General features: G+C 44.2%; 1 protein-coding gene across 1 annotated transcript in view; it reads right to left on the bottom strand.

The window, feature by feature from the left end:
- LOC141116957 (NACHT, LRR and PYD domains-containing protein 3-like) overlaps nt 1-12,274 on the bottom strand; it is an 88,081-nt gene that overhangs the window by 60,892 nt on the left and 14,915 nt on the right. Inside the window, exons 3-4 of the mRNA XM_073609483.1 lie at nt 10,372-10,543; nt 6,134-6,199 (exon numbers count right to left, since the gene is read on the bottom strand). Of these exons, the coding sequence (XP_073465584.1) occupies nt 6,134-6,199; nt 10,372-10,543 (238 nt within the window). The remainder of the gene's footprint in view (nt 1-6,133; nt 6,200-10,371; nt 10,544-12,274) is intronic.

Here is a 12,274-nt window from a genome sequence, read left to right as displayed (position 1 = left end):
ACGGAGAAATGGCCAGATGAGCCAAAGAGGCACAGATATAGATAGCAGGGGTTAGAAAAAAGAGTTCCTGGTAGATGGGGGAGGTGGGCACATATCTAATTTCATTCGTATTTTACTCTGCCTTTTGCTTTCAACTTCCCATTTTTCTTTTTTGGTGGAGAGGGTTATGGTGGGTTATGAGATTCATCTGTATGCGACCCCGGCACGCATAGGCCATTCTGGACGGAGTCTTTGAGCCTCTTTGGCTCATCTGACCATTTCTCCGTGTCTTTTGTCCTGTTAAATGATAGTGTCTTATTGGAAGGTCTGTGTTCTCACAGCAACCAATTTACGTTTTTTTTTAAACTACGGATTGTAACATTAAACCTCAACTCCAGGCTGCTGTAAAATTGAAATGTTTGTGAATCAGTAATGACAATGCTGTTAGCCACACCCCCAAAACTTTTTTTATTCTGTGGCAAGCACTCACAGCCTACATAAAAGTGGCAACTCTGCTCTGAATTCAGGAGCAGTGCAGCATTGTTGCCACCCCAATACAGGAAGCTGCATTGGGAGAACCCCACTGGAAGGATCATTAGGTACAGTATACTGTATGTGCGGCTTTGTAAGGGCAGATGCACTTATAATTAGGTGCTTCAGAATATATTTTTAAATGACAAGCCATAGGTCTACTTTATGGTTGTCAGACACTGTGCTGTAAGAACATTTACCACTTGTCCTCTGGAAGATTTACCCCCCCCCCTTCATGACTAGGCCCTTTTTTGCAATACAGTACTCCGTTACTCTGCTGTTTTTAATTTTTTGCGCTATAAACAAAAAAATAGTGACAATTTTGAAATAAAAACAAAATTTTTTACTTTCTGCTATAAAACACATCCACATTTAAAAAAAAAAAAATAAAATGTTTTCATCAATTTAGGCCAATATGTATTCTGCTACGTATTTTTGGTAAAAAAAAAAGCGTATATTGATTGGTATGCACATAAGTTAAAGGGTCTACAAACTATGGGATATATATATACAGTATGTAGCGCTGACAACTGTTGATTCTAGCTCTATGTGTATTATTCAGTACAATAGTTGTGTCAGTGCCATCTTGTGGACAATTGATAAAGTGTAGTAAGTTTACGTCTCAGGATTAAGTGACGTGGAAGTAATTCATTGTTTACTTCGGAAATGTAGCTCTCACCCACCCACAATGCTCCTGGACAAAGTCAGAACTGAACTGCATTGTGGGAGGATATAAAAGGGTGAGCAGCGACCATTTTATTTCTCTTGTTCCTGGGACGCGTGGCCTGTCAGCAGGACTCTGTGGGTGTGTGTGTCCCACAGGGTTGCGGCCTACCTTTGCGGAGGAGCAGAGCAGCTGCAGTATCTTGCCATCGCATCGTAGTGAGCTGGACAAGAGACGTGATCGTTCCGGAGGATCCGTGGGGAGTTAACCGAAGACTCCTGGTCGGTTGTGGACGGAACAGTGTGACGGCGTGGTGGTGCCTCTATACTGAACTGAGGACTGCTGAATCGGAGACATCCACCTGCCTGGATTTCTGTGTGGTGAGAGGGTTAACACCCAGAAGTTTAATTGAGTATTACACACACATCTTTAGAACTGTAAAGAGTGTTGCTGGGACTGATAGTCCCACGGAACAAGTTGAGAGTATTACATCCGACTAGACTTCAGCATTCAAGAGCGGGTGTCAGATGTTTTGTCTCTTCATATAAAGACACCTAGTCACTCATTTGGATTACAATTGTTTAGTGTGTTTATGTTATACTACACAGTGAAACATCTAGGAGGAACCCTTTGTGGATTATAATCATAAGAGCTAGCGAAGACTGAAGACGTCTGGACTACCTTTTTCATTGCAGGGCCCTGCATTTTAGTATAGTGACTTTAAGGCTCAGAGAAGGGGGAGCTCCCGGGTATAGGCTTATACCGTTTTATATATATATTTCTGTGATTATAATTGTCATTATCATTTCTTATACTATCACACTACGTTGATGTGACAGTATATTCATTGAAATAACTCTTTATATAAATATACTACTTACTCAAAGAAAGAAGTTATTCTTGGTCATTATTGAAGTGTTCGTGCAGTGTTGTCATTTCTCTCACAGGTGGAGTTACCAGCACCCAGGCAGAGGTACCGTATATACTCGAGTATAAGTCGAATTTTTCAGCCCTTTTTTTTGGGCTGAAAGTTTCCCTTCGACTTATACTCGAGTCCCCGCCGTCTGTCTGCATGATCAGCGTGTCATGCAGGCAGACGGCGGCCGGCGTGTGATGATAATGCTCGGAGGCTATTCCAGCTTTCAAAAGCTGCGCCTCCTGCTCTTCTGTGATAGGCTGAACAGCTGTCAGTGTACAGCCTATCACGGACATTCTCTCATCCTCGTCCGTGGTATGAGAATGAGAGAATGTCCGTGATAGGCAGTCAGCGGTCAGCCTATCACAGACGAGGAGGAGGCGCGGCTTTTGAACTGTGGAATGGCCGCCGAACAGTATCATCACACGGCCGCCGTCTGAGGATGGAGATCGCCACAGGGAGGAAGGAGATCGCCACAGGAAGGCTACACAGGACACAGGTAGGCTGCACATGCACACAGGACACACATGCACACAGGACACACATGTACAGGACACATGTACAGGTAGGCTGCACAGGACACAGGGAGGCATGCAGCTGCAGATGGGCATTATTGACCCTTTGCATTTCTCACCCTCGTCTTATACTCGGGTCAATAAGTTTTTCCCAGTTTTTTGTGGTAAATTAGGGGCCTCGACTTATACTCGGAATGACTTATACTCGAGTATATACAGTAATCATAATTGTAAGTGTATATTGTGGGTTAAAGTTAATGCTCATATTGTTACAACACTGCACTACAGTTGTGTCAAGGGGAGTGAACAATTTAAGAAGGGTGTAAAGCAAAGAGGACAGGCCCGCTTAAACCAGCAGCTCCATCGTGAGTATTGCTATATATATACATATATAAATTATATATATATATATATATATATATATATATGTATATATATGTGTATGTGTGTATATATATATATATATATATATATATATATATATATATATATATATATATATTAGTAATGGTGGCTATCACCGGTGTCACCTAACTGACACTTTTGATACTTTTTGGGAACAGTGATCAGTGACACTGGCCGGGAAGGGGTTAACATCAGGAGCGATCAAAGGGTTAACTGTGTGCGAACTATTGTTTTCTTACTGTTTGGTAGGTGTTTGTACTAGGAGAAGACATGGATCCATGTTCCTGATTTGCAGGAACACAGGATCCTTGCCTTCTGTACTGACAGAACGGCGATCTGCCTTGTTTACATAGGCAGGCCGCTGTGCTCCCTCTGTAACGTAGGATTGGCGGGTGCCAACAGACATCGAGTCCACAGTACCTGCCGATCTGCTCCCGCTGTGTATAATCACAGTGGGAGTGGGCCACCGGCTGCGCACATGCGTGCCCCAGACCCAGACGTGTCAGATCACATACTAGGTAAATTATATGGTCAGCAAGGGGTGAAGTAACATTAACAATGAGAACTAGGAATGCACATCTATGTATGTTCCTCACTGTTAAAGCGGTTGTAACCCTAAAAAAATTTAAAAAAAAGATCCTTTTCCTTTAAATCAGGATATGCTGCATAGTGCCTGTGCTGTGTCATTTGTCCCTCTCTATGTTCTAAAATGCCTTGTTAATCAGGCCTGTTCCTGTGTCCCCCTATGTAAACTGACCACACTAATCATGGCTGCTGATCCATGATACTGTGGTCAGCTTACGTGCCTTCGTGCTCCTGCTGCTCTCCTCTCCCCCCCCCTCCACCTCCCTTCCTGCCTGTCGGCTCCTGTGTCCGAGCCGATAAACAAATCAGCCCCTTCTCTCCCCTCCTGCCGCTATTAGTAGCTGGCAATAAAATCAAAGAAGGATTATTGCCAGCCCCTCTATCCTACAAAGCTTTACAACACTGTGTACTTGTTTGTTTTATTATGCCTCTAAAACACCTTCTTTTAGATTAGTTCTCTTCTGTCACGTGACCTCCAGCCACTTTCCTCCTCTGTTCCAAGGACTACAGCAGGAGGGGATGAGCGGATAGCACAGTGGTCATGTGACCTCCTGTCTGACATCAGAGAGGGATCTCAGCCCCTACCACTGTAGCCCTTGGAATGGAGGAGGAGAGTGGCCAGAGGTCACATGACTGAAGAGAACTGATCCAAAAGGTATTTAGAGGCATAATTTTAATCAAACAAGTACACAGTGTTGTATAGCTTTGCAAAACAGAGGGGCTGGCAATAATCTCTTTATTACTTTACAACCACTGTAAGGTACAGCTCCAAATCTCCTCTATTAATCAGTAACAAATCAACATGATTCCCAGATTACTATGAAATCTCTGACATTGTGATCATATTGTTTTTTTTTTTTACAAACACAACACACCCGTTGGCTTATGCGGCCTCACACTGAACGCTGAAGTCAGAAGGCTGCAGCTGTTAAAATACAATACACATGTCTGTTGATTGATGAAATTATTTTTTTATAAATCTATTTTAATATATGAGCTCCTGAACTTGGAATAAAATGTGATTTTCAAGAATTCTCATCGTAGGAAAAACCAAAAGACACTTGGGATCTGGTGTATTTGGTGCACCCATATCATCAGCTCTCAGTGGAGTAGATGATACAACCAGGCACCTACTGGCCATAGGATAGACCGGGCATTTGCCCGGTGGGCCGGGGCCGCCCGCTCCGTGGCCTGTTCCTGACCAGGTCGCACAGCGGGCGGTAAGCCCTGACCGCGGCCTGGACAGGGCTAATACAGGCCACAGCCGCTCGCTCACCTATCGCTATACGGCCATGCCTGTGTCTTCTCTGGCGGAACTACGCATGAGGTTAGCGGCTGCATGGGCTGAGCTGGGTGTCACTCTCGCACACATCTCAGCCTTAGAGCTGACGCAGACAGTTCCGCTCTCCACTTGGATGGACTGCTCCTCATCCCACCCCTCTACTCCTGTGTCTGCCTCGCCCACACATCCCCGGGGAGATGTGAAGGAAAGTTGAACCCAGAAGATAAAAGCTACAGACAGCCTGTGCCTCAGCCTCCATCCTGGGGTGAGTAAGCTCACCATCTCTCCTTCCTCCCAGTGTATAGGGTGCTCTGTGGACTCTGATGCAAGGGAGTTCCACATCCTTGCCGCTCTTACAGTAAAGAACCCTCTACGTAGTTTAAGGTTAAACCTCCTTTCTTCTAATTTTAATGAGTGGCCATAAGTCTTGTTAAACTCCCTTCCACAAAAAAGTTGTATCCCTATTGTAGGGTCACCAGTATGGTATTTGTAAATTGAAATCATATCCCCTCTCAAGCGTCTCTTCTCCAGAGAGCAGAAACCCCCTTACATCATAGTTCCCCTTTACACCACAGCAGTCCACAGCATTCCCCCTTTAATCAGGGTTCTCAGAACACCAGTTTACATCAGATCTCCATTTAAATAAGGGTTCCCCTTTACATTAGAATCCAGAGCTCCCCCTTACAGTAAGTGGAAATTCTGCAGACTATAAGGGGGGCTCTGCAGACTCTGATGTAAGAGGGAATCTGCGGACTCTGATGTAAGAGGAAATCTGCGGACTCTGATGTAAGGGGGACTGTGGGGACTCTGATGTAAGGGGGACTGTGATGTAAGAGCAGGGGGCAGGAGGAGCTGGAGATCTGCACAGTGAGCAGAGAGTAAAAGGGGGCACTAGGATTACAGAGAAAAGGGGGGGCACGATTGCAGGGGCACTGTAATATAAAAGGGACTGCACTGCAAAGGGGCACTGTCTGACTACAGTACCCCTTTACAGTGCAGTCCCCTTTATATCAGTGTCCCCTGCACATTACAGTGTGGAGGACTGACACCAGCCACCCCTGCAAATGCCTACCGACACCCCATCCCCTCCCCCCCCCCCCCCCCCGGGTCCCTTGAAAAATTGGCTGCTCAGTCTAAAATGTCCGGGCCTATTTTTTGTCCCAGTCTGGACCTAAGTAAATATTCCAACACCATCTCCACACTTTACACAAATTGAACCCTGTGTTTTATCAGATACACTATGTTTTGTTTCTTACCTGTCAGCTCTGGAGTCAGTGAGCATCCGAGTTCATTCTGCAGAATCTGACCCACCAGATGATTACCTATAGAGAGGAATATGAGATGATGGATCTGAGTCATGTACGATTGAAGCTGATCTTTTACATTTATAGCGCCCTCCTAGGTAGGTGCTAGAGTGAGTGTATATATAGTTACATAGTTACATAGTAGATGAGGTAAAAAAAAGACACACGTCCATCAAGTCCAACCTATGTGTGTGATTATATGTATTACATTGTATATCCCTGTATGTTGCGGTCATTCAGGTGCTTATCTAATAGTTTCTTGAAGCTATCGATGCTCCCCGCTGAGACCACCGCCTGTGGAAGGGAATTCCACATCCTTGCCGCTCTTACAGTAAAGAACCCTCTACGTAGTTTAAGGTTAAACCTCCTTTCTTCTAATTTTAATGAGTGGCCATAAGTCTTGTTAAGCTCCCTTCCACAAAAAAGTTGTATCCCTATTGTGGGGTCACCAGTATGGTATTTGTATATTGAAATCATATCCCCTCTCAAGCGTCTCTTCTCCAGAGAGAATAAGTTCAGAGCTCGCAACCTTTCCTCATAACTAAGATCCTCCAGACCCTTTATTAGCTTTGTTGCCCTTCTTTGTACTCGCTCCATTTCCAGTACATCCTTCCTGAGGACTGGTGCCCAGAACTGGACAGCATACTCTAGGTGCGGCCAGACTAGAGTCTTGTAGAGCGGGAGAATTAAATTATATAGTTTTTGGTTTCTCTGCCTAACAAGACAAGTAGGCAAATGTAAGTGTTGTCTAGTTAACAGAGGCTGTGATTGTTTAGCAGAGTCTGCTCAGTTTGCTCTGGTGCTGCTCATGCTGTCTTGATGTTTCACACTGGTCTAGTAGCTATGGGAGGTACTGGACAGTGGGTGTAAGCCATGCAGATAAGGGCATGAATGTCCATACATCCCTGGCCAATTAGAAGGGGATGTGCCCCAATGCATTCAGTGGATAACTGTGTGTGTGTGTGTATGTGTATATATATATATATATATATATATATATATATATATATATATATATATATTGGATGTGTACATGGGCTCTGGGTCTTCTTCTACAGAAAGTGGTCCTGGTGGGGAGGGGGCCTACCGCCCCATCTCAGGCACAGCAGGCTGCCAAGCGGCCTCAGATGGGTGACCTGAGGGCTTTAAACATTGTACCTGAAACCCAGGGTTCTCTTGCAAGCTGACTGAGGGAGGATTATCCACGGATTATCCTGTCTGGTATCATGGAGGAAGGTGACCTACAGCCAGGGCCTTGTGAGTACAGACCCCCTAAAGGGATCCTAGAGACTTGTGTTGCTAAATCCCCCCTCTTGTTGCTTAGAAATCAGTATATTGGGTGTAAACTTAAAGGGGTTGTAAAGGTTCATGTTTTTTCACCTTAATGCATCCTATATAGTTACATAGTTACATAGTTAGTCAGGTTGAAAAAAGACACAAGTCCATCCAGTTCAACCTTAGACCTATGCATTAAGGTGAACAAAACAACTGGCAATGACGGGCCTCCCAGCCCCCCCCCCCCCCTCATTTTACTTACCTAATCCTGTTTACCTGTTCGCCTCGTCCTCTTCTCCATGGAGTCTCGGCTCACACTGATATGCATTGGCAGAAGGGCACGTACAGGCAGATTAACGTACCTGTACGTTGCCCTTTAAGAAGTGGTTTGCGGGTGCCCGCCGTGAGCTCCGTGAGTGTGATCGCGGGTCCCGCGGACTCGATGTCCACGGGGATACCCGCGATCGCCTCACGGAGAGGATGTTTACATCAGCATTTCCCCGTTCTGCCTAGTGACAGGACACTGATCACAGCTCCCTGTATCCAGGAATGGTGATCAGTGTCGTGTCACACGTAGCCACGCCCCCCCCACAGTTAGAATCACTCCCTAGGACACACTTAACCCCTACAGCGCCCCCCAGTGGTTAACCCCTTCACTGCCAGTCACATTTACACAGTAATCAATGCATTTTTATAGCACTGATTGCTGTATAAATGTGAATGGTCCCAAAATCGTGCCAAAAGTGTCCGATCAGTCCGCCATATTGTCGCAGTCATGATAAAAATCACAGATCGCCGCCATTACTAGTAAAAAAAAAATCATTAATAAAAATGCCAAAAAACTATCCCCTATTTTGTAGACGCTTTAACTTTTGCGCAAACCAATCAATAAACGCTTATTGCGATTTTTTTTTTTTTTTACCAAAAATATGTAGAAGAATACGTATCGGCCTAAACTGAGGAAAAAAAAAAATTTTTTTAATATATCTTTTGGGGATATTTATTATAGCAAAAAGTAAAAAATAATGTGTTTTTTTCAAAATTGTCGCTATTTTTTTGTTTATAGCGCAAAAAATAAAAACCGCAGAGGCGATCAAATACCACCAAAAGAAAGCTCTATTTGTGCGGAAAAAAGGACATCAATTTTGTTGTAAGTGGTTAAAGTGGTTGTAAAGCCATTGTGTGGTATTGCTACAACCCCTGTGTTACATTAAATGATGTGCCCAGTGTATGTGTTTTTTTAAAAATATGCCGCTGTATACCTTATTTCATAGTGCCGATTGGCACTCATGTGACAGCTTGCCGCTCTCCTCACTTGAGCTTATAACTACAGGGGAGGGGGCTGAGAATCCCCAGCTGATGTCAGCTGGGAGGAGGGGTGGAGAGGAGGAGAACAGCAGGCGATTATGTGAGTGCTGAGCAGCACTATGAAATAAGGTATACAGTGGCATATTTTTTTAAAAACATATACCCTGGGCACATTTAATGTAACACAGGGGACTGCATCTATAGCACACAGTTATGATAGCAGCAGGAAGGGAGGGGTGTGGAGCAGATTGGCACTGTCACTAGATGACAGACAAGGAGGGGGAGAGAAGGAGCAAAGGGAGGCATGTAAACTGTTCTCGGTGTCAGGGCTCTGCAGCCATGATAAACATGGTCAGTTTACAGAGGGGAGGGCAGCACCAGGCAGGATCAACCAGGTATTTTAGATAATAGAAAGGACTAAATTACACAGCACACACACTGTGCTGTTAATGCTTTAACAGGTCCCTGACCGGCGCACGCCGATGTACGTCGGCAGAATGGCACGGCTAGGCAAAAGGGCGTACCTGTAAGTCCCTTTGAAATTGCCGCCGTGCCATTGCGAGCGCGCCGCCAGTGGAGAGCTCCGTGAGTCGGGTCGCGGGTCCTGCGGACTCGATTGCTGCGGGGATACCTGCGATCGTCTCACAGAGAGGAGAAACGGGGAGATGCTAAGGCAAACAAGCATCTCCCCATTCTGCCTAGTGACAATGTCACTGATTTCTGCTCCCTGTCATCGGGAGCAGAGAGCAGTGTCGTGTCACAGCTAACCCATCCCCCCTACAGTTAGAACACTTTCCTAGGACACATTTAACCCCTACAGCGCCACCTAGTGTTAACCCCTTCACTGCCAGTCACATTTACACAGTAATCAATGCGATTTTAATCTCACCGATCGCTGTATAAATGTGAATGGTCCCAAAATCACGCCAAAATTGTCCGACATGTCCGCCATAATGTCGCAGTCATGATAAAAATCGCTGAACGCCGCCACTACTAGTAAAAAAAATAAATAATAAAAATGCCATAAAACTATCCCCTATTTTTGTAAATGCTAAAACTTTTGCGCAAACCAATCAATAAACGCTTATTGCGATTTTTTTTTTACCAAAAATATATAGAAGAATACATATGGGCCTAAACTGATGAAAAAAAATGTTTTTTTATATATTTTTGGGGGATATTTATTATAGCAAAAAGCATAAAATAATGCGTTTTTTTCAAAATTGTCGCTCTTTTTTTGTTTATAGCGCAAAAAATAAAAACCGCAGGGGTGATCAAATACCACCAAAAGACAGCTCTATTTGTGGGAAAAAAAGGACGCCAATTTTGTTTGGGAGCCACGTCGCACGACCGCGCAATTGCCAGTTAAAGCGACGCAGTGCCGAATCGCAAAAAGTGCTCTGGTCAGGAAGGGGGTAAATTCTTCCAGGGCTGAAGTGGTTAAAGGAACAGGATCAATTTTTTTTTTTCAGGGTTACAACCATTTTAAGTTGGGTTCACACAGCAGCGAAGAGCGGCTCACAGCAGGGGGTCCGGTGCATCTCTGTTCACTGTTTTAGGTCCGACTTCAGTCCGAATTTTTGAGTGAAAACACAAAGTCCTGTTACCTCTCTGTGTGATCTCATCCAGAACTGCCAATAAATTAGGATGAGGATAATCTTTCTGTAGCGCATAGAGACATTCCCAGTGTCCGATCACAGCATCTTTTCCCCGTTCCTGAATATCTTTTAATAAGGTGTGAGAGAAGGAAGACCGGTCATTTTCCATTGACGGATATTCCTGGAAAATATATTGTTCATTATTACAATTAGAAATGGAACTTCAATATATTTGTTTAGGTAAAACATACAAAAAAATGACACTGGTTGCTCTGAACACTCCATACAGAAAATAAAGATGATGATCTTTGTGATCCCTGTGTGAGCAGATTGGAAGTGACTCACCCTATCTGTTATATTGGACTCCAAACAGAAAAGTTAAATCTGTCATAAGGAAGTTATGCTGCCTGAACGCTGCCTGACCTTTATGTGCTTTTACAGAATGGCTCCTCCCAACACCATTTAATGCTGGCAAGAGAATGGTGGTAGATAGGATTTGTACCATGCACCACAGCCCCATGCACACATTCGTATGGTCAGCCTGATCTGAAATATCAGGGGGTGTGCAAGGGGTGATGACTTTGATGTTTTTTTTTTCAGTGAATGGTCTTTCATATTTGTCTGGTGTTTTTCTTGAATATGAAGCACAGTTTAGTTTTCTTAACCACTTCAGCCCCGGAAGATTTTACCCCCCTTCCTGACCAGAGAACTTTTTGCGATTTGGCATTGCGTCGCTTTAACTGACAATTGCGCGGTCGTGCGACATTGTACCTAAACAAAATTTACGTCCTTTTTTTCCCATAAATAGAGCTTTCTTTTGGTGGTATTTGATCACCTCTGCGGTTTTTATTTTTTGCGCTATAAACAAAAAAAGAGAGACAATTTTGAAAAAAAGCAATATTTTTAACTTTTTGCTATAATAAATATCCCCAAAAAATATATACAAAAACAAATTATTTCCTCAGTTTAGGCCAATATGTATTCTTCTACATATTTTTGGTAAAAAAAAAATCACAATAAGCGTATATTGATTGGTTTGCGCAAAAGTTAGTCTAAAAAAAAGGGGATAGTTTTATGGCATTTTTATTATGTTTTTTATTAGTAATGGTGGCGATCTGCGATTTTTATTGTAACTGCGATATTATGGCCGACACATAGGACACTTTTGAGACTATTTTGGGACCATTGTCATTTATACAGCGATCAGTGCTATAAAAATGCACTGATTACTGTATAAATGACACTGGCAGGGAAGGGGTTAAACACTAGGGGGCGATCCAGGGGTTAAATGTGTCCTAGGGAGTGATTCTAACTGTAGAGGGGGATGGGCTTCCACTGACATGACAGCGATCACTGCTCCCAATGACAGGGAGCAGTAGATCTCTATCCTGACACTAGGCGGAACAGGGAAATGCCTTGTTTACATAGGCATCTCCTCGTTCTTCCTCTCCACACCGCAATCACGTGCCACCGGCGAACATTGAGTTCCCGGGACCTGAGGGAACTTCTAGTTCCAGCTCTGACTCTGCAGTAGGCATTTCTGACCTCTGCAGAAAGACCACTGCTTCCACACAGATTTCAGGGGTTCTCTGCTGTCTAATGGCCAAAGAAGGTATCGGGGGGGGGGGGTGTGAGATCAGAGTGGTGTTGTGTGGGGAGGTGTGATTAAAGTTGGGAGTATCTGGGGTTGTGATCAGATCTGGGGGTGTGATCAGGGTGGGGTGATGTGAGGAGGTTTGATTAAAGTGGGGAGTATCTGGGGGAGTGATCATAGTGGGGGAGTATCTGGGGGTCTGATCAGGGTGGGGTTATCTGGGGAAGTTTGATCAAAGTGAGGAGTATCTAGGGAGGTGTGATCAAAGTGGGTAGTATCTGGGGGTATGATCTGGGAGTTTGCTTATGGGAGGGGGGG

Source organism: Aquarana catesbeiana, linkage group LG13 (genome assembly GCF_042186555.1).
Source record: "Aquarana catesbeiana isolate 2022-GZ linkage group LG13, ASM4218655v1, whole genome shotgun sequence".
Taxonomy (NCBI): domain Eukaryota; kingdom Metazoa; phylum Chordata; class Amphibia; order Anura; family Ranidae; genus Aquarana; species Aquarana catesbeiana.
Note: the sequence above shows the minus strand (reverse complement) of the source record. Positions and strands in the feature narration are given on the sequence as shown.